Source organism: Coenobita brevimanus, chromosome 68 (genome assembly GCF_032717465.1).
Source record: "Coenobita brevimanus isolate Jiangsu-jjx chromosome 68, ASM3271746v2, whole genome shotgun sequence".
In the NCBI taxonomy this organism is placed as follows: Eukaryota; Metazoa; Arthropoda; class Malacostraca; order Decapoda; family Coenobitidae; genus Coenobita; species Coenobita brevimanus.
The window spans coordinates 1,322,973-1,344,712 of NC_137021.1; the positions used below are offsets into that span (position 1 = coordinate 1,322,973).

The window sequence follows — 21,740 nt, forward strand, 5'->3', positions numbered from 1 at the left end:
TCCTCCTTCCTTCCTTCCTTCGCACCTTCGTGATTGAGCGAAGTTTCACAAATAATATACTGTGTCCCTCCCTCCCCTCCCCTCTCTCTAACTCCTCTCTCTCATCCACTTCCTTCCTTGTTTCCGTCCTTCATTTATCTCCTTCTCTCCTCCTTCACCTTCCTTCCTTCCTTCCTTTGTGACTGAAACGGATTCCACACATATTTCCCAATTTTCGCTTGTGTCTATCTTCTGTCTTCTTTTTCCAATAATATTTTCCTTAACTTCCTTCTTCCCTTCCTTCCTCTTTCCTTATTCCTAACCTTCCTCCCTTACTTTCTTCTTTTCTTCCATCTTTCCTTCCACTCTCCTCTTCCTTTCCTCTCTTCTTCCTTCCTTTCCCTCTGTCCTTCCTCCTCTCTTCTACTTTAAGGAGAGAGAGAGAGAGAGAGAGAGAGAGAGAGAGAGAGGTGAAGGAGGAGGAGGAAAAGGGAGAAAAGAGAGAAGGATATGTGAGAGTTTGAGGGTGAAGAGGAAGGGAGATGAAGAGGGATGAAATTGCAGAATATCTGTGTTTCTCTCTCTCTCTCTCTCTCTCTCTCTCTCTCCCCACTGAGAAAGTCAGTGGAAATTATTTATGGAACTTCACTTAATCATGAAACAGAGGGAAACTAGGAAGGAAGGAAGGAAGGAAGGAAGGAAGAAGATAGTGTTAGGTGGGAAGGGTTGGAAGAGAGAAGGAGGGAGATAAGTATAACTGGGAAGAGAAAACGAGAAATGGAAGAGGAAAAGCGAAGGCGGAGGAAAGGATATAAAGGAGGAAGGAAGGAAGTAGGAATGAAGGCGAGTGGATGGAAGAGACAGGGAGAAGGAAAAGATGCAAAACTGATGATGTGTTTCTCCGTCGCTCACGAAAGAAAAAAAAAGAGAGAAGGAAGGAAGAAAGGAAGGAAGAGGGAGGAGAGGAAGGAAGGAAGGAAGGAAGAGGGAGGAGAGGAAGGAAGGAAGGAGGAAAGAGAGAAGGACAAAGGCAGGGCATTGCTGAATATACGAGTATGCAGCACCTGAGAGAGAGAGAGAGAGAGAGAGAGAGTGGGTTGCATCGCTGTCACTCACGCCAAAATAGAAGGAAAAGTGAGGGAGTGAGAGAGAGGAGGGGAGAGTGTCAGAGAATGAGAGAGAGGGAGTTGGTTGCATCGCTCTTACACACGCCAAGAGAGAGAGAGAGAGAGAGAGAGAGAGAGAGAGAGAGAGACAGACAGATAGACAGAGAGACAGAGAGACAGAGACAGATAGACAGACAGACACAGACGGACAGACACACACACACACACACACACACACACACACACACACACACATAGACTAATACGCGAAGAACATTGTTAAAGAGAGAGTAACAGGTAGAGAGAGAAAGCGAGAAAGAAAGTGAGAGAAAAGAGAAAGACAAGAGTATTATAGTTCTTCTCACGTTAAATGGAAGAGTGGAGAGGGAGAGGGAGAGGAGGAGGAGGAGGGAGAGGAGGAGGAGGGAGAGAGGAGGAGGTGGAGAGGGAAGGAAGTACAGTAAGGAAGGAAGGAATGAGAACTGGACAGAAATAGTGGTGAAAAAATATGACTAGATAGATATATAGATAGACAGATAGATAGACAGACACACAGATAGACAGACAGATAGATAGATAGGTAGATATGTAGATAAATAGACGCATGGATATAGAGAGAGTTTTCCTTCTCTTCTTCCTCTCTTTCCTTTTCTCATTCCTTTCTCATAACTACATATTTCTTTCCCCCTCTCTTCTTCCTTTTCTCCTTCATCTTATATCATTCTTTTCATTTTATCATTTTCTAATAATTCTTTACATTCTTTTATTTTCTTCCTTCCTAATACCTGTCGTTCTCTTTGTCTTCTCACGTTCATGCCACTGTCTTCTTTCTAGTAATCCCTCTTTTCCTTTGTCGTCTTCTCTAATCTTTCATTTTTCTCTCCCTTCCCTTGTGTCATCTTTTCCCTCTAATTCTCTTCTCTTCTATAATCCTTGGCTTTATTATTCCTTCTTAATTCCTACCATCCTTCTTGCCATTGTCTTCAATCTAATAATACTTCACTTAATCATCTTCTCTCTTCTTCCCTAATCCCTCCCTTCCTTCTCTCCTTCCCTTTGTCTCTTCTTTATCTTATTATTTTAAATGATAGTTTCGTCAGTATTTTTTTTTTTATGCTTCTCTCATTCTCACCATTTCTTTTTGCCTCTTTTCTTATTTACATCTTTTCCCACCGTCTTTTTCTTCCACTCTCCAATGTTCATCTTTTCGTAAACTACCCCTCTTGCTTCTCTTTCTTGTTCTGTCTTTAATTTTGTATGCGTTTATCTCTTCCTGTAATATTTCAGTTTTATTTTTTATTTTATTCCTTCATATTCTCAGTTATTCTAAAATTATCGTTACAATTCCCATTCCCATCAGTTTTATTTTTACATGTGTTTTGATTAATCTTCCTACCTTACTTTATTCTCTCATTCTCCTCTCGTACTCTCCTTTCCCATCTTTTCCCTTTTCTTATTCACTATTGTCTATTCTTTCTCTCCTATCGTCTTTTTCATTCCCTCATTCTCTTTCTCGAGTTATAGCTCCTCTCCCTCCTCTTCCTCCTTTCTTTCTTCCCTTTTTCTTCTCTTGCCTTCCTGTACCCTCTTCTGTTCCTCACATCATTTAATTTTTCGTTTTCTTCCCTCATTTTCTTCATCTCTTCTTCCTTCCTCCGTCACCTTCCACACCAACTCATCGTCTACCCAATATTTCCTCCTTATTGTAACTTTTCCCTCGTTTCCCCTCTGTTTCTGCGTCTCTCCCCTTTCCTCATATTTTATCAATCTCTCCCTTTCTCTCCTCTGTCCCGATTCTCTTCTTTCTGTCTGTCTACGTCTTCTACTCTCCCCTCCTATCGTTCCTTTTCTCCTCATTCTCTCCCCTTCCTTTCTCCCGACTTTTTCTTCGTCCCTGTCTGTCTTTCTGTCTTTTCTCCCTCCCTTTCCACTTTCCCATAATTTTCTCATTCTCTCCCTTTTCTTTCTTGCTTCCTATTTTTCTTCGTCTTTGTCTCTACCATTTTCCCTCCCCACTTCCCTTTCCTATCATTTTCTCTCTTTCTCCCCTCTCTGTTAACTTTTTCATTTTTATCATCGTCTCTTTGTCTCTCAGATACTCCTTTCTCTTTGTCCTTGTCTTTCATTTTCTCAGTCACCCCTATTTACTGTTACTCTTCTATCATTTTTATCGTCTCAGTCTCTCTTCCCTCGCTCCCCCATCTCCCCTTCCTTCCCCTGTCTTTTCTCTCCCCTTCCTCTTTCTCTCCCCTCTCCTCGCCCTTTCTCTTTTTTCTCCCCTCCTCTCCCCACTCCATTCTTCTCTATATTTCCCATTTCATTTTCCCTTCCACTCATTTTCCTACCTCTCCTCCCCTTTCCCCTTATCCTTTCCTCTCCCCTCCCCTCTCCTCATGTCCTGTCTCGCTCCCTTCACATTACCCCCTTTCTCAATCAGTCAGAAAACAGGTTGGCTGTCTACCCTTTTCTTCCCTCTCCCCTTTCTCTCCCCTATTTCCCTCTCCTTTCCTCTCCCCTTATTCTTTATCCCTCCTCTTTCCCATCTTCTCATCTCTTTCCTTTTCTGTCTTCTTTCCCTTCATACCCTCTCCTCTTTTCCTTTTCTCTTTATCCCTCTTTTTTTCCCTCATGTTTACTCTTTCCCTCTCCACCCTTCTCTCCCTGTCTTCTTCCCTAACCTCCTCTCCTCCTTTCCTCTTCCTCGTTCTCTCTTCTCTCCCTGCTCCTCCCTTTCCCGTCCTCTCCCCTCTCCTCCCTCTTCATCCCTTTCCATCCTCCCCCCCTCTCCCTCTCCTCTCCCTCTCTCCCTCTACTTTTTCCTCTTCCTCCTCTCTTTTTCTCTCACCCAATCACCCAACATGAACTTTCTGTACTACTTGGCTCTATCCTTTCTATGTAGCTGATTTTTTTTACTCTCTACTCGAAGGTGGAAGTTGTGTTTTATCGTTTGTCTGTCTGTCTGTCTCTTTTTGTCTGAAAGTGCGCCTGTCTTTACTTTTGAGCGTCAGTAATCTTTCCAAGTGTGTGTGTGTGTGTGTGTGTGTGTGTGTGTGTGTGTGTGTGTGTGTGTGTGAGAGAGAGAGAGAGAGAGAGAGAGAGAGAGAGAGAGAGAGAGAGAGAGACAGAGAGACAGACAGACAGACAGTCTCTCTCTCTCTCTCTCTTTCTCTCTCGTGATGACATAGATATTAGAAACTATGGTAGCGATATAGGAATTGATGACATTTGTGACAGAAATATTGGTAGTTGTCATGATAATACTGATAGCTGTGGTGGTAATTGTGGTAGATTTAGTGGCAGTTGTGGTAATGGTATTGGTAGTTGTGGTAGGAGTTATGATGGTAGTAGTAATGGTGGTGGTCGTTGTGGTGGTGTGAGGTGATAATTCTTACGAGTGTGGTGATGGCAGGTGTGGTGGTGATAGGGGTTTGATTTCATCTGAGTAAACTGGGTCACTTCAGCACTTGAGGTAGGAATGAGTCTCCTTCGATACAAGTCCAATTTGCACTACATCTGCACCTGGCCATCAACTGGGCTGAAAGAATTTAGCGATATTAATTAGGTTAGAACTGACATGCAATTGTAGCCACGTAAGCTTTTAAATTTCTAGTCCTAGATGACTATTATAACATCAAAATAAACATGATTTTCTCTTCCTAATAATGCCTACATTGCCCTTTACACGTATGTCTGTAGTCTTGTTTAACCCTAATGTTAATGCTATACGGATATCGCTTACCTTCTATACTATATAGCGGTAGCCGCCTGAAAATCTACGGACACTGCAACCCACGTTTCACTTACTCTGTAATATCATTGGCATTATACTGTATGTCGGTAATCTTTTTAAGTGTGTGTGTGTGTGTGTGTGTGTGTGTGTGTTGTGTGTGTGTGTGTGTGTGTGTGTGTGTGTGGTGAGAGAGAGAGAGAGAATGTTTTTTCGTTTTCTCTCTCTCTCTCTCTCTCTCTCTCTCTCTCTCTCTCTCTCTCGTGATGACGTAGATATTAGAATCTATGGTAGTGATATAGGAACTGATGACATTTGTGGCAAAAATATTGGTAGTTGTCATGATAATACTGGTAGCTGTAGTGGTAACTGTGGTAGATTTAGTGGTAGATGTGGTAATGGTATTGGTAGTTGTAGTATGAGTTATGATGGTATTAGTAACTGTGGTGGTTATTATGGTGGTGTTACTATGTGAGGTGATAATTCGTAAGATTATGGTGATGGCAGGTACGGTGATGATATGGGTTTGTTTTCATCTGAGTTAACTGGGTCACTTCATCACTTGAGGTAGGAATGAGTTTCCTTGGTTGCAAGTGAAAACTGCACTATAATCAGCACCTGGCCATCAACTGGGCTGAAAGGAGTTAGCAATACTTGTTAGGTTAGAACTGACGTGCATTCGTAGCCTCCAAAGCTTTTAAATTTCTAGTCCTAGACGACTATTATAACATCAGAATAGCTATGATTTTCACTGAATTATGATGCGTACATAGACCTTTACACGTATGTCTGTAGTTCTGTGTAACCCGAAAGTTAATGCTATACAGATATCGCTTACCTTCTGTAATGTATAGCGCTAGCCTCCTGAAAATCTACGGACACTGCAACCCACGTTTCACTTACTCTCTATTAACATTGGCATTATATGTCAGTAATCTTTCGATGTGTGTGTGTGTGTGTGTGTGTGTGAGAGAGAGAGAGAATATTTTTCTATTTCCTCTCTCTCTCTCTCTCTCTCTCTCTCTCTCTCTCTCTCTCTCTCGTGATGGCATAGATACCATAGATATTGGAAGCTATGGTAGTGATATAGGAACTGATGACATTTGTGGCAGAAATATTGGGGGTTGTCGTGATAATACTGATAGCTGTGGTGGTAATTGTGGTAGATTTAGTGGTAGTTGTGGTAATGGTATTGGTAGTTGTGGTAGGAGTTATGATGGTAGTAGTAATGGTGGTGGTCGTTATGATGGTGTTATTATGTGAGGTTATAATTTTTACAGGTATGGTGATGGTAGGTGTGGTGGTGATATGTAATTGTTTGTTTTCATTTGAGTAAACTGGATCACTTCTGCACTTGAGGTAGGAGTGAGTCTCTCTGGTTGCTAGTTAAATCTGCTCTACAATCTCCACCTGGCCATTAATTGGGCTGAATGAGGTTAGCGATCTTTGTTAGAAATGACGTGCAGTAGTAGCCTTCTAAGCATTTAGATTCCTAGTCATACATGACTATTATAACATCAAAATAACTATGATTTTCCCTTGATAATGATGCCTACATTGCACCTACACTATGTCTGTAGTCCTATGTAACCCTAATGTTATTGCTAAGCAGATATCACTTACTCTGTATATAGCGGTAGCCTCATGAAACTCTACGGATAGTACAACCCACGTTTCACTTACTCTATATTAACACTGGCATTATGTGAAAACTCGACGATCAATATTACCTTCTCAGTTACTCGAAATGTACGTCAGCAGCCCTGTTCAGTTTTATTATTCTGTATTTTACCCTTTCAGTCTGATGACTTTTTTATTTTGACAGTCACAATGAACCGATTTTATTCAGCTTATTGGAGATTTGTGTAGGGAGAAACAGTAGTAGTTGCTGTAGCCCCAGATTCCACTGAATGTGAACCCAGTAGACGGCAGTCTAAAGTTACCACCCTCCTACAGTCCACCATCCTCCCTTCAGAGGACAGGGAACCAGCTGAAGGGCGTTTGCATAACAATCAGGCAGCTGAGTCGCCAGTTATGCCAGTGCCACCGCGCGAAGGCTCCCCTCTCCAGCACCAGAGAAGGGGTAAAAGAAGGACAAAGTTAACCTCTGTGGTTCGAAAAAATCTCTGGAAAGCAGAACGCAACTGTATGAGACAAAAGAAAATCATGAACAGTACGCCACCCCAGGCTAAAACGATAGTCCTGTCAAACTCTACGGACATTGCAACCCACATTTCACTTCTCTTCGTGTCAGGGAAGGGTCGGGATTTTATGTCGATATGTCATTTCTCTTATCTTTACGGCTGGTACTATCTTTCTTTTAATGCCTCTCGTAAAGCTAGGTTTATTTTTCCCAAGCCATCCATTCTCGTTATTTATTCTTTTCGCTTTATGTGCTTCCTGAAATGTTTCTCTCTCTCTCTCCTCTCGCATTCACTTTCCCCGTTCTCTCTCTCTCTCTCTCTCTCTCTCTCTATCATCATCATCATCATCATCATCATCATCACCACCATCACCACTGTCCTCTCGCTCCTCCTCCTCCTCTTCCTCCTCCTCCTCCTCCTCCTCCTCCTCCTGCCAATCAGCCTGCATGTGTATTGCATCAGGTCCTCCTAATGCCGCCTCTAACCCAATCACTGCCTTGTTATTGTTCTGTTCATTGTTATTGTTCTTCGCTGTTAACTCTCTCTCTCTCTCTCTCTCTCTCTCTCTCTCTCTCTCATATATTCTTTTTTGTCTAATTTTTACAAATTTTCCCCATCTTAGTTTCCATCATTGTCGTTATCGTTATTCTTATTATTTATTGTTTTCTCTTCCACGTTTTTTTCTTACGCTCTTTTCTTCTCCTTCTTCATCCTCCTCCTCCTCCTCCTCCTCCTCCACTGTTTTTGTCCATCACCCCATGTTATTGTTCTCCAGGGAAAGAACTGAGCATAACATATTCTTTTGGGATTTAAAAAAATATATATATATATTTCAGTAGTTTTTGAAAGAATGTGTGTGTATTTGATTATAGAGAAACGTACGTGTGTGTGTGTGTGTGTGTGTGTGTGTGTGCGTGCGGGCATTTGAGTGTGTTTACGTGGAAAGGAAGAAGGAATGAAGGAGGACAGGAAGAAAGAAAGAGTTGGAAGAAGGATAATCTAGAAAGAGATAAGAGAAAAAATGAAAAGAAGGATGAAAGTACGAAATAGAAAAAAAGTAAGGAAAGAGAGGCTTGGGGGAAGAAATGAAAAGGAAACCAAGGATGAAGAAAAAAAAAACAAGAAAAGAGGAAGAATGGAAGGAAGATGAAGGAAAGATGATCGTAATAAGACAAAAGGAAGGAAGGAAGGAAGGGAGGAAGAAAATACGAAAGGAAGGAAGGAAGGCAGAAAGAAGTACCAAAGGAAAGGAGGAAGGAAGGAAGGAAGGAAGGAGACATCAGCCATAGTTATCACCTCTATAATTTCCGAGTGAGGATCAGGATGGTAGTCTGACCAGGCCGATTACCCGAGAAATGGTGGTAGTTGTGGTAGTGGTGGTAGTTGTGGTAGTTTGGCTGATTTTTATAGTACTGTTAGGGAAGGTAGTTGATGATAGGAATGTTGGTAATTGTGTTTCTGGTAGGGGTGGCAATGGATGTGGTAGTTGTGGTGGTGGTAGTTGTGGTAGTACTGTTAAGGAATGGGGTTCGTGGTAGTAATGGTGGTAGATGTGGTAATGGTGGTAGTTGTGACAGTGGTGGTAGTTGTAGTAATGTTCGTAGTTGTGGCAGTGATGATAGTAAAGATTGTGCCATTTTAGTATTGCTGTTAGTAGAGGAAATTATGATGATGATGTTCGTGACTGTGGTAATGATTTTTGTGGCAGTAGTGGTAGGGACGATGGTTGTTGTAGTGGTGGTTATTTTTTCAGTGGGGGTTATTATTGACCACACACACACACACACACACACACACAGAAAGATAGACAGATGGAGATAGATATATAGATAAACAGAATAGGAGAGAGAAAAAGAGGTCAAGAAAACAAAGAAGAAGCAGCTGATTAGTTTGATAAAGGAAAATAAGAAAAAATCCGAATAAGTTTACTAAAGGAAAAAGAAAAGGAAAAAAGGGCAGACTTATTTATTTTTCTCACCCCAAAGGTAAGAATTCCGATACGTGTCCGAAGCCCGCACGCTCGTCCCAGGCGGCGGCCGAGACGAAAATGGGGAACCAATAGCCTGGTGGGAGCAGGGAGGCCTCGTATATCTGGGCTGCAAACACGCACTCTCTCCCGCTTATATAAAATGGGGGATATGGGTGACATTGCAGGCTCCAACTCCCCCAGTTCCCCGTTTTCTGTGATTTTTTGGCTTATATGTGGGTTTTGTGAGGTTGATTTTCGGTGTATATGTGGGTTTGTTTAGGCTGATTTTCGGTGTATATGTGGGTTTGTTTAAGTGTGATTTTTTGGGGGTATATGTGGGTTTGGTCAGGTTGTTTTTTTGGATTAATATCAAGGTGCATTTCTGCTTGGCATGTTTAAATAGAGAAGTGCTATAATGTGGGTAAATGCAAGTGCCAAAAGGATATTCAATTCAATCTTTTAGTAAATAACATTATTCTTTTATTGTAAGTAATCATTGGTCTGCAGGAAGTAAAGGGCGTAGACCTCCCCAAAGCCCCCCTCCCCCCTAAAAAAAAAAAGAATCAGTGGCTAGGGAGGATATGGGAGTAAGGGTTGTATTTTGCTCGTATATAATTTTCATTAATTTTTTTCTATTTTCTACAAACTGTCAGAAGATAATTTTATTACAAGTTAAGGACGATATGTTACTGTGAACTGGTCCTCGTGGTGAAGGGTTTAGGGGGAGTAAGGGGTAGTGGGCACTGGGGAGGGGGGGGGAGAGGGGAGAGGTGAAGGGGGGGAGAGGTACAGGGGATTAGGAAAAGGTGGATAAAGGAGGAGTATTGTTTTGGTGGACGTGTGTGTGTGTGTGTGTGTGTGTGTGTGTGTGTGTGTGTGTGTGTGTGTGTTTTACGCGAGTTATGTAAGGTTTTGAGGATGAGAGGGGGGACTGGGAGAATGAAATGTGGGGCAGGTGTTATAGGTACTGGTTGCATTTTGGCGTCCACTCAGGGTAAGTGGATTTAACGTGCTCTTATATACAGGTCGCGTATCGATGTGTACCTGTGTCTACCTCCCCCCCCCCCTCTCTCTCTCTGAATTCTTTACCTCCATTTCTTCTTCCTTTATTGCCTTTTCGGGGGAATAAATTGATGATTATTATTTATTTTATAATAACAATTATTATTATTATTATTATTATTATTATTATTATCTGTGTCTTTGCTTCCCTCTTTATCGACTCCTTCATTACCTCTCCCTTTATTCCCTTCCTTTATCTCTCCTCTCCTTCACACTCTCCTCTCCTTCTCTCTCTCTCTCCCCTTACCAAATTACCTCACTGTGGTTCCATTTGTTGTGTTTTAATGCCCTCAGCTGGGACGTGGGGACTCTCTCTCTCTCTCTCTCTCTCTCTCTCTCTCTCTCTCTCTCATTTTATTTATCTGTATGTATTTCTTTGTCTTTCTGTTCTCTCTCTCTCTCTCTCTCTCTCTCTCTCTCTCTCTCTCTCATTTTATTTATCTGCATTTATGTCTTTGTTTTCTGTTCTCTCTCTCTCTCTCTCTCTCTCTCTCTCTCTCTCTCTCTCTCTCTCTCTCTCTCTCTCTCTCTCTCTCTCACGACTGCCTTCAGTAATTAGCTTTTCTTCTCACTCTCAGACCCAGCTCGCTCTCCCTCTCATCCCTCTTACCACTCTCTCTCCTTTCATCTTCGTCTTTCTCACTTTCTCTTTCATCTTCGTTTTCCCATTTTCTCTCTTCATTTTCTTTTTTCATATTTCGTGTAGTAATAGCAGTGATGGATAGTGAAGCCAAGAAACACTAAACACTCACATCATCATCATCATCGTCATCATCATCATCATCATCATCATCATCATCGGTATCTTTGTTTTTCGTCCTTCTATCATTATCATTATTATTTATGCCTTCTTTATCACTTCCTTCTACGGCCTTTTCTCTTCCTTCGTCTCTCCAAATGACGTGGCTGCGATGATGATGATTATGTTGATGATGATGAGGGTAATTATGATGATGATGATGATGATGATGATTAACCTTTTTTTTTTCATTATATTTTATCTTCTGTCCCCCTTCTCCCTCCTATTCCCCTTTCTTCTTCTCTCCCTCAGTCCGCCCCTTCTTCGTCCGCCTGCCTACTGACGTGACAGCCGTGGCGGGGGGAGAGGCCAAGCTGCACTGCCGGGCGGGGGGCTCTCCACACCCGACGGTCCTGTGGCGGAGTCAGAACGGACGCATGCCGGTGGGAAGGGCGCGATTCGGCACGGACACTTCCCTCACCATACGAGCCGTCACCGTCAAGGATGCCGGAGTGTACATCTGCCAGGCGGAGAATTCGGTAGCACAGATTGAGGCTAATGCGACGCTTACAGTCTATGGTAAGTAGGGTGGAAGCAGAACTAGTAGTAGTAGTGGTAGTAGTAGTAGTTGTAGTAGGATAACCGCGGTCTGTGTGGCCGAGCAAACCTACCAAAAACAGGCAAGCAATCGCTCTGCAGAGCCATCCCATGCAGTGAACTGATGTTTCCAGGTTTTGGACAGCGCCTCAGATAGGCGCAGGGAAGAGTGTGGAGGTTTGGTTCCTGGATGGACGCCGCATTTTCGTCCACCCACTTACGAGGGGCATCATAGTAAGCTCCACATTACCCCGTTCTTTAGTTACAGTATACTGTATGGTTATCACCCAACGTTGTAAATAGTTTTCTGGGTTACAGGAAACCATTTGGCTTGTCACTCAGTACTGAACCTCCTTGGGAATAAGCAGACACCACTGTATCAAGTGAGTGGACGATATCACCATTGGTGTGGTTGGGTAGTTATGGTTACTGAATATTCTAAGATGTTTTGGAGATTTCGTGGTGCTTCATCCTTAGCGATTTACTTGGCACACTACATCTCAGCATACTCTTATGTTGCCGACTCAGCTGTGTCTAGTCAAGGGTGCATGCAATTCGATTAGTCTTAATTATTAGGTAGGAATAGATCTCCTTGGTTACTAGTGACTGTGATGTATGGTATATGTATTGTGATGGCCTCTTATTTATCTGATACATTTTGCCTTTCCTCACAGACCCGCCCCAGTTGGTGTCCGGGCCTGTGGACACTTCAGCGCTCCTCAACACCACGGTACGCCTGCCCTGCTACGGTAGAGGCACGCCCACGCCCACGGCAGTATGGTCCCACGCCTCCCTTCCCCAGCAGCCTGTGGGCGCGGGGTGGGCGGGGGCGGGGGCGAGGGTGGAGAGTGACGGGACCCTGGTGGTGGAGGCCGAGAGACGAGAACAGGGAGGTACGTTGCAGGCAGGGAGATAAAGTAGGCAGGAAGATGTAGCAGGCAGGGAGATGTAGCAGACAGGGAGATGTGGCAGACAGGGAGAGATAGACAGGGAGATGCAGCAGACAGGGAGAGATGGGCAGGGAGATATAGTAGGCAGGGAAAGACAAACTGCTTGGCGGTGGGTATAATACACGTATATTTAGATGGTAATGGATAAATTACGACAGAACACAGGAACTCAGTCGATCATTTAGGATAACACTGGACCCTTTTTGAGCGATACTTTTTTCCATCCAGTGTATAGATGCTTAACAGTTAACTCACAAATTATTAAGCGGTTTTGTTGTTTCCGTTGTAGGGACTTGGACTTGTTCGTTGGTAAGTCAAGTCGGCGCCGTCCACGCCCACGCCTGGCTGACGCTGATGCCGCCCATCCACGCACCCCCGCCCATCATCACCCTCCCGCCCACCAACCAGACCCTTCCCGCCCGCATGGCCGCCATCCTCCACTGCAGAGCTAGAGGCCCGCCCACGCCCACGGTCACCTGGTACAGAGGAACATCGCCCCTACGTACGGACGGCCAGCGAGTCGCCATCACGCAACAGGGCGATCTAACCATTACATGTACGTCTGCACATGTAATTCATCCCCTTCCCTTGCCGTCCACCTCCTTGCTTGAGACCTTTTTATCCCTTTAATCTTTATTTCTTTATTCTTTAATCTCTTTCCCCCTAAACCTTTATCTCTACTCTATGTATCTCCGTCTCTTTATTCTTTATCCCTTACCTATGTTTCTCTTCCGTTATCCCTTTAACCTCTATCCCTTATCTTGTATCTGTCTTTTTTTGTCACTTTCTCCTTTTGGACAGGTAGTTACACAGTTAAAGCTGGCACTGACTTTAATGGTGCTGATGATGGTGGTAAAACTAACAAGTATGGTAGTTATGGTTGTGTTAATGGTGGTGGGTGATGGTAGCAGAGACAGAGCCAGAAACAGATGGTCCCTGACAGCTTCTTACTCACATTTTTTCCAGTTAATGGGAGAGGGGGAGATGAAATAGCGTAGGGGCTGAGAAAAAAGGGTAAAGAGTAGGGAAGATGTAGATAGGGGAGGAAGAAAATGGGGTAATATAATGGAGGATTGCTGGTGGGATACGGAGTGGAAGAAGATGGGAACGGGGAATAGAAAATGCAGCCAGGGAGGAAGGAAAACGGGGAAGTAAATATGAGATGGATGGTGAGGCAAAGAATGGAAGAAATAGAAACATGAGCGCAATATTTTTAAAGCAAAACTATAGAATCCAAACTGTATAGAAAATTTGTCTATCTTTGTCCAACCCTAATCATTGCACCCGCCCCACACTCACACACTTAGGCGAGAACTTTTGCTTATCACAACTAGAGAATGCATGGGGTCGGTTCAGCACGCCTAAACTCTGCGGATCTGATATTCACAGGAGAAATAATGTGATTTCTCTAAGCCAGATCACAAGAAAGAAAAGACACAGGGAATATGTAGACCAGAGGAAGGACGGACGCGTGAGTGTTGCTGAAGATAGGAAGGGAGTCGTGTGGAATTTCGCGCCAAAGAGTGAAAATGAAGGAACAGAGTTTTTGAAGGGATATAAACAACACGATTTCTTTAGCCCTAATCAGAGGAGGAAATGAAATCAGGTGGCTGGAGGGGAAGGAGGAAATGCGGAAAGGGTAGGGAAATGTAGATAAATTGGAGGAAAATAGGCTAGAAAAGGTGGTTTTTTTAAAAGAATACGAGGAAATAGGGAAGATGGAGGAAATAGGGGATCCAAGAGAAGGGAAATAGTGATGACAGATAAACAGGAAATCTCAAGGTATATAAGGAAAGGAAAACAGGAATAAAAAGAGAGAGAATGAATGATGAAAAGAGAAAGAAAAGGAGAAAGAGAGAACAGGAGAGGAGAAATAAGAGAGGAGGAGAAGGGGATGATGATGAATGTGGAGTTAGAAAGAAGGGAGGAGAGAGACAAACAGGGAGAGGAAGGGAGGAGAATGAGGGAGGAAGGAAAGGGGAAGATGGATGAAGAGGAGTCCCAGGAATTAATGCAGGGAAAGAGAGAGAGAGAGAGAGAGAGAGAGAGAGAGAGAGAGAGAGAGAAGGCAAGGAGACTGAAAAACTGGAGAGGAATAGAAAAAGGAAGACGTGACGAGAAAAAAGCTGCGTTTGAAAGGAGAGACTAGGAGAGAGAGAGAGAGAGAGAGAGAGAGAGAGAGAGAGAGAGAGAGAGGAAGAGGGTGATGAGGGCAAGCGAGTGATGTAAGGTTATGTGTGATAATTACAAGTTTCCGCCCCGCAGATATTTACTGGAGGGAGAGAGAGAGAGAGAGAGAGAGAGAGAACTGGGACATGAAGGGAAGAAGCAGAGGAGGAGGTGAAGGAGGAGAGAGGAGGGGAGAGAGAGGGGGAGGGGAGAGAGAGAGGGGAGGAGAGTGGTGGTATAGGCCCGTTAAACTCCGTAATGAGGGAGGGGGAGGGGGAGAGGGGGAGGGAGAGGGAAGGAGAGAGAGAGAGAGAGAGTGGAAAACAAAATGGGAAAAAATGAACGAATAGAAAAAGAGAAGACAGAAAGGAAAAAGAGATGAATGGGGAGGTAAAGAGAGAGAGAGAGAGAGAAAGAGTTGGAGGAAAGAAAAGAGGTAAATGAGAAGACCGAAGAAGACTGGCAGAAACTGAGGAAAGATTAAAAAAAGAAAAAGGGAGAAAAGAGGAAGAAAGAGGAGAAGAGTGGAGGAAGGGGTAGACAGGTGGGAAAGAGAGGGGAAATGGAGAGGAAAGAGAGAGAGAGAGAGAGAGAGAGAGAGAAGTGATAAGAAAAGGTGAAATGGAGGTAAAGAAACGAAAACATTGAGATTGGAAGGAAAGAATGAATGAAATAAAGGAAGGCAAGAGGGGGAGGAGAAAGAGAGAGAGGGAAAGAAAGGGGGAAAAGAGAAAGATAAGGGGAGAGAGAGAAAGAGAGAGGGGGAAAGAAAGGGGGGAAAGAGAAAGATAAGGGGAGAGAGAGAAAGAGAGAGAGGGGGGGAGTGGGAAGAAGAGGAGAGAAAGGAGAGGTAGAGGGAAAGAAAATGAAAGAAAGGGAGAGGGGAAGAGAAAGAGAGGTTAGAGGGGAAGGGGAAGAGAGGGGAGGGGGATGAGTGGGGGAAACTTGGGGTACAATCCCGTTAAAATTCGTAATGAGGGAGGGGGAGGGGGTGGAGGAGGGGAAGAATGGAGAGAAAAAGAAAGAAATAGAGAGAGAGAGAAAGGAGAGGAAAAGGAAGAGAACGACGATGAGAAAGAGGACTGACGTAGAGGGAAGGAGAAAGGAAGAGGGAAAAGAAAGGAATGGAGAGAAAAAGAAAGAAAGTGACGGAGAAAGAAATGAGAAAGAGAGACGGAGAGAAATAAGGTCGACTTCGTAATTAGGGGGGAGGGGGAATAAAGGGAGAGGGGGAGAGGGAAGGGGAAGGGGAGGGGGAGGGGGCAGAACGAGCTACTAAAAGATAAAGAGTGGCTGCGAGAAGAAAGGAGAGTAGTGGAGAGGAAAAAATGGAGGGAAAACGAGAAGGGATAAGAGAGGAGGAGGTTAAATAAATTAGTATGATGGAGGAGAGAGGGAGAGAGAGAGAGAGAAACAGAGATAGACAGACAGACGGACAGACAGAGGCACAAAAAATAAGAGAGTGTCTGAGGGAAGAAAAGAGAAAAGGAAAAGATACGCGATAAGAGAGATAAGGAAGAGATAAGACAACACCCTTTTATTTTTAGGTCCTTCTTCCCTCCCTGGCTGAACAGGAGAGATGGAGGGAGAAATACATGAAGGTAGGAAGAGGGAGGGAAACTAAGGAAGGAGGAATTGGAGAAAAATGATGATGATGGTGGTGGGTAAAGGAAGGGTAGGATTAGGAATGTGGTGCATAGGAGTAAATGGAGAGAGAGAGAGAGAGAGAGAGCATAGAATATGGATGGAAGACATGGGGTGGATGGAGGTGGGAAGAAGAGAAGGGTAAAAATAGAAGCTGTTGAAAGCACTGGAGAGAGAGAGAGAGAGAGAGAGAGAGAGTAGAACAGAAAGGCGTGGATGGGAAAGAAATTATTTAAAAAAAATGGTGACGGAGAAAAGATGGATGGGGGGAAAGATGGGAAGACATTTGTGGAAAAATATTTGAAGAAAAGAATGAAGGAGAAAAAGAGAGTGCCAGAGAGAACGGAGGATGATAATGATAATGAGAGTAAATGGGTGGCAATTTATTACAGGAGGCGGGGTATGAGGAGGGTGGTAAATGATGGAAGAGAGGAAGAAGAAGAAAGGAAGAGGAGGAGAAGATGAGAGACAAGTAATGTAGAGGAATAAAGAAGACAAGATGTATTTTATTTCCTTTCATTAAATGTCAAGACAATTATAATTTTACCATAACGAAGGAGAGGAGTGAGGGAGAAGAATGAAAGAGGAGTGAGGAGGAGAAAGAGGAGGAGGAAGAAGGAAGGAAAAGGATAAGAAGAAAAGGAAAGGAAAGAGTAGGAGAAAACTGAGAGTAAGAACCAGGACGAAGACAGTATGAGAGGAAAAAAAGAGGAAGGAGATAAAGTTGAAGAGAAGAAAAGAGAAGTCAAGGAAAGAGTGAAAAACGAGAGCACAAAAGGAGGAAAATGAAGACAAGAAATAAAACGAGGAGAAATAAAGTGAAGAAAGAAAAACGAAACAGAAAAAGTCAAAGAAACAAGGAAGAAAATGAGTGAGAAAATAGAAGACACGGAAGATAGAACGAAGAGGAGGAAGTTGACGAAGACTAGATAATAAAGACAGAGGAAGAATAAAGAGACAATAACAAAGGAAGGAATAAAGGAAGAGAAAGCGAAAGAGAAAAGAATTGCAGGAAACAGAGGGAAAGAGAGTGAGGAGGAGGAGGAGGAGGAGTACGGATAATGGGAAACGATAAGAGAGAGAGAAAGGGAGAGAGAGAGAAAGAGAGAGAGAGAGAGTCCGTGAGAGCGAGGGCAGCTGTCTCTCCCTCCTGACTGCTGACAGACATTTACTTCAGCAGTCTTAAACTTTCTCTCTCTCTCTCTCTCTCTCTCTCTCTGTCTCTCTCTCTGTTTATTTGTCTGTCTATCTGTCTATCTATTTAACTATCAGTCAATCAGTCTGTCTCCCCATTTTACTTCTGTGAATAATGACCATCCACTTAAAGCTGTAGGATATGCATAATTCTCTCTCTCTCTCTCTCTCTCTCTCTCTCTCTCTCTCTCTCATCATCCCCGCCATTATCCTCTCCTTGCCTCTCCCTCCAGTGCCCCATTTCCCATCTTCTTTATGACTATCGTTTTCTTTTTATCTCTTGTCTCTCATCTCGCAGCCCATTTCTCTCTTTTCTGGCCAGAGAGAGAGAGAGAGAGAGAGAGAGAGAGAGAGAGAGAGAGAGAGAGGAGGGAGGGGAAAAGCGGGAAGAAGTAGAGAGAGGAGGAATTGTAAGCAAATAGAGGCAGACACAGACAGACGGACAGAAAAAGAGAGAGTGAGAGAGAGAGAGAGAGCACTGGACATAGATAAATAGGAGATATAAAGATAAGATAATCGATGGCCAAACTGATAAAAAAAAAATAATTACTGTCAAAATAAATTACACCTGAGCTAGTAATGAGAAGGTGAATTTTGGTCACCTTCCCCCATTCTTCCATCTCGTGCCTCCTGTCTCTCTGTCTCTCTGTGCATCTCTGTATTTATCTCTCTGTCCCTAAATGTTTGTTTATTTCTGTATCTTTTTATCTCTCATTCCTGCATCCCCTCCTTTCTCTCTTTATATCTCTATATCTCAGTCTCTATCTCTCTCTCTCTTCCTTGCATTCCCTCTCTTCTCCTTGTCTCTGTCTCTCCGTCTGTCTTAAGCTTTGTCTCTGTTCCTAAATTCCTGTCTATCGCTCTGTCTCTCTGTCTCTAATATTTCATTCTTCTATCCCGTCCCTCCTGTTAGTCTGTCTCTGGATATCTGTTTCTGTCTATATCTCTATTCCTAAATCTCTGTCTGTCTGTCTATTTTCTTGTCTCTCACTATCTCTCGATCTCTAGCTCCTCTCTCCCTACGTTAACTTTCAAATCTCTCTATCATTCCTTTTATATTTATTTCTCGTCCACATCACAGGTTCCCTCTCCCTTTTTCATTATTTTTTGCTCTCTCTCTCTCTCTCTCTCTCTCTCTCTCTAGCTTCTTTTTATCGGTGTTTCCCTCTCTCTTATCCTTTATTGCACCCTCCCCTTCCTCCTCTCTTCGTTACCCTCCACCCTCTTCATTATTGCTCCCTCTTCTAATCCCCTTTCTCCAATTATTGCCTTCCTCTCCTCCTCCCTTTTCACAGTATCTCTCTTTTTTCCCTCCCTCTCTCTGATATTCTCTTCTTTTTTCTCTCTTTAATATTCGACTCAGACTTATCAAGTTTTTGTGGTTGTGGTTATTGTTTTTCTTATTCTCTCTCTCTCTCTCTCTCTCTCTCTCTCTCTCTCTCTCTCTTTCTCTCATCACCTATAATCCACTTTAACTCTCATTTTACCCCCCTCATTATCGTGAATTTCCTCTCGTCTTCCCTCCATTTTCTCATTCTGTCTCCCTTCCTTCACTTGCATCTTCCTGTCCAACTCTGAACCCTTTCAGCTCGATTATTTTTTCCATTTGATTATCTTCCTACTCCAAGACGATTTTATTAGGCTCGAGAGATTTATTTTTTACTGAGCGCCGTCTTGATAAATTCTTGTTACGTTCAGAAAAAATTTAATTATTTTAGAAAGATTTTTGAAGTCTGGTATCGTCTTCCATTTCTTTTTCACCTTTTTTCTTTGTTTTTTTTTTTTCAAATTTAGAAGAGGCCCTAACTTAGATGACCTACGTATATAATTTTTGGATTTTCATTGATCATTAGTTTTTTTTTTTCTCTTCGTCCCTATCTTCTTTTTTTTACCCTTTTCTTTCATTCATTTTTCTTTCATTTTTTTTAATTTGTTTATCTTCTCTTTTTTCTATGTTTCTTCTCACCCTTTTTCACTCAGTTTTTTTTCTTTATTCTTTCCCTTTCTTTCTACTCTCTTTTTTTTCTTAGCTTCTTTCTTTCCTTCCTTTCCCTTTTTCAGTCGGTTTTTCCTCAGCACATTTTCTTCGACCTGTTTCTGGGGCCTAATCCCGCAGTTCATCCGAGGTGGCCATTCATCCTTCCTCATCCATCAACTTTACTATCCTCGCCGTCCTCCTTCTCCTCCTTTTCTCTCTCTCTCTCTCTCTCTCTCTCTCTCTCTCTCTCTCTCTCTCTCTCTCTCTCTCTCTCTCTCTCTCTCTCTCTCTCCATTTGCTTCCCTCCCCTGTTACTGTCTCTCTTGAGCCGTTATTCTCCTTTCTTTCTTGTCTCCCCCTTCGCAATTCTGTCGCCTCCTTCCTCCAGTCTCATTCTTTTTCTTCTTCCTCCTCCTCCTCTTCCTCCTCTTCTTCGTCTGATTTCTCCTTCCGCCTTTGTTTCCCGTTTTGTCTTCTTATTTATTATTCTGCTTTTTTTAGTTTATTTGTTTATATATTGTTCTCTGCGTATGTACATTTCCTGCTTTGTTTTTCAACACACACACACACACACACACACACACACACACACACACACACACACACACACACACACACACACACACACACACACACAGTCTCTCCCTTTCTCTCTTTCGCACGATATTCGCTTACCAGTTTGCATATTTCTTGATCAAACACTCTCTCTCTCTCTCTCTCTCTCTCTCTCTCTCTCTCTCTCTCTCTCTCTCACGTCTTCAAACATTCAGTTTCCATTCCGGCACTCGGCTTCCTTTTATCATTTTTTTATTCCGTTTTTGCCATTTCCTTCCTTCCTTCCTTCCTTCTTTCCATCCATCCTCTCTTCCTTCCTTCCTTCTTTCCATCCATCCTCTCTTCCTTCCTTCCTTCTTTCCATCTATCCTCTCTTCCTTCCTTTCTTCCATCCTTCCTTCCTTCCATTTTTGTCTTGCTTCCTTGATTCTCTCCTTTGTTCTCTTTCTTTTCATTCTTCTACTTTTTTTTCTTCTGTTTTCTCTTTCCTTTCTTCTTTCCCTCCATTTAAGAATTTTCGCTTATTCTTTTATATCTCTTCATCCTTCTTTCCGTCTTGTTTTTCTTTCTCGTTTATTTTCTTTTTTTTTTCCATACTTCTTCTGTTCACCTCTTCCTTTGTTTCCTTTCTTTTTCCTCTCCTCTTTGTCCTTCTTTCTCCCGCTCTTCATCTCTTATGCTTCTTTTTTCTCCTCATCCTCATTTCCTGTTTTCCTGTTCCCTCATCTTCCTTAATGACAATCTGATTCCATTATCTATTTAATTATGATCAATTTAATCTTAATCTGCTCCATTTTAATCTATTCTGTTCTCTCATCTTAATCTGTTCAATTCTCTCATTTTCGTCTGCTCAATTTTCTCATTTTCATCTGTTCAATTGTCTCATCTTAATCTGTTCAATTGTCTCATCTTAATCTGTTCATCTCTCTCTCTCTCCCTGCCAGCCCTGCACGAGACAGACAGCGGGCGATACACCTGCCTGGCGGAGTCTTCTTCAGGTGTGTCCCGCCGTTCAGCGTCCCTCCTGGTGGTCAGTGGGCGTGACTCTCAGGCCGCCCGAAGCCTACGCCGCGCACCCCCGCCCACCGCCCTCCCGGACCCGCCCTCACGCCCACGAGTCACCGATCTCTCCAACGCCTCCGTCACCTTGGAGTGGGCGGCCCCGGAGCAGGTGGGAAAGGCGCCCCTGCTCTTCTACACCCTGGAGTCGTACACGTCGCCTGGCAACGGTGGGCGTGGCGAGGGGTGGAGGGTGGTGGCGAGGGGCGTGGCCAAACCCAAATACACCGCCCCCTTGGAGTCCGGCCGCCCTCAGGTAATTTTTTTTTTTTTTTTTTTTTTAAAGATCTATAGAGTTATTGGGTGTACAAAATCTGTCCCATTTTTGTGCTTACCGCCTTCTCAATAATTTTTTAATATGATTTTTTTTTTTTTGTCCCTGTGATTCTGTTTTTTGTCAGCTCTCCGACTGCACTCTTTCTGTACTCTCACCCTACTTTTACTCTGTGCTTACTCTTATTCTGCTTACTCTTACTCTATTTTCGCTTATTCCACCCTTTTGCGCATCTGTTTCATTTCCTCTACTCTGACTTCTCTTGTAGTCCCCCTCTTACCCTTTCTCCAACACTTTCTCTTCTTCCTCTTACTCTAATTTCCTCTCACTCCTTCTGCAGGTGTTCGTGGTGCGTGCAGAGAACCCGCTAGGTGAGTCCCCGCCCTCGCCATGGTCGCAGGTGGTGGTGGTGGGCGGGGGCGAGGAGACGGTGGGCGTGACCAGGGTAGAGCACCCGCCCACACTCCTGGGGAAGCGACTTATCCTCACCGCCCTTAACACACTCACCTCCTCCTCCATGAAGGTCACGTGGCAGGTAAGGGGTCAGTTGAGGTTATCTGAGGTCATGGAAGGTCAGATGGGTAGGTCTGGTTG

General features: G+C 43.4%; 1 protein-coding gene across 1 annotated transcript in view; it reads left to right on the plus strand.

Annotated features, from left to right (window-relative positions):
* LOC145405784 (roundabout homolog 2-like) overlaps positions 1–21,740 on the plus strand; it is a 288,900-nt gene that overhangs the window by 212,097 nt on the left and 55,063 nt on the right. Inside the window, exons 6-10 of the mRNA XM_080277020.1 lie at positions 11,039–11,305; positions 11,998–12,216; positions 12,563–12,829; positions 20,758–21,128; positions 21,487–21,681. Coding sequence (XP_080133146.1) covers positions 11,039–11,305; positions 11,998–12,216; positions 12,563–12,829; positions 20,758–21,128; positions 21,487–21,681 — 1,319 coding nt within the window. The remainder of the gene's footprint in view (positions 1–11,038; positions 11,306–11,997; positions 12,217–12,562; positions 12,830–20,757; positions 21,129–21,486; positions 21,682–21,740) is intronic.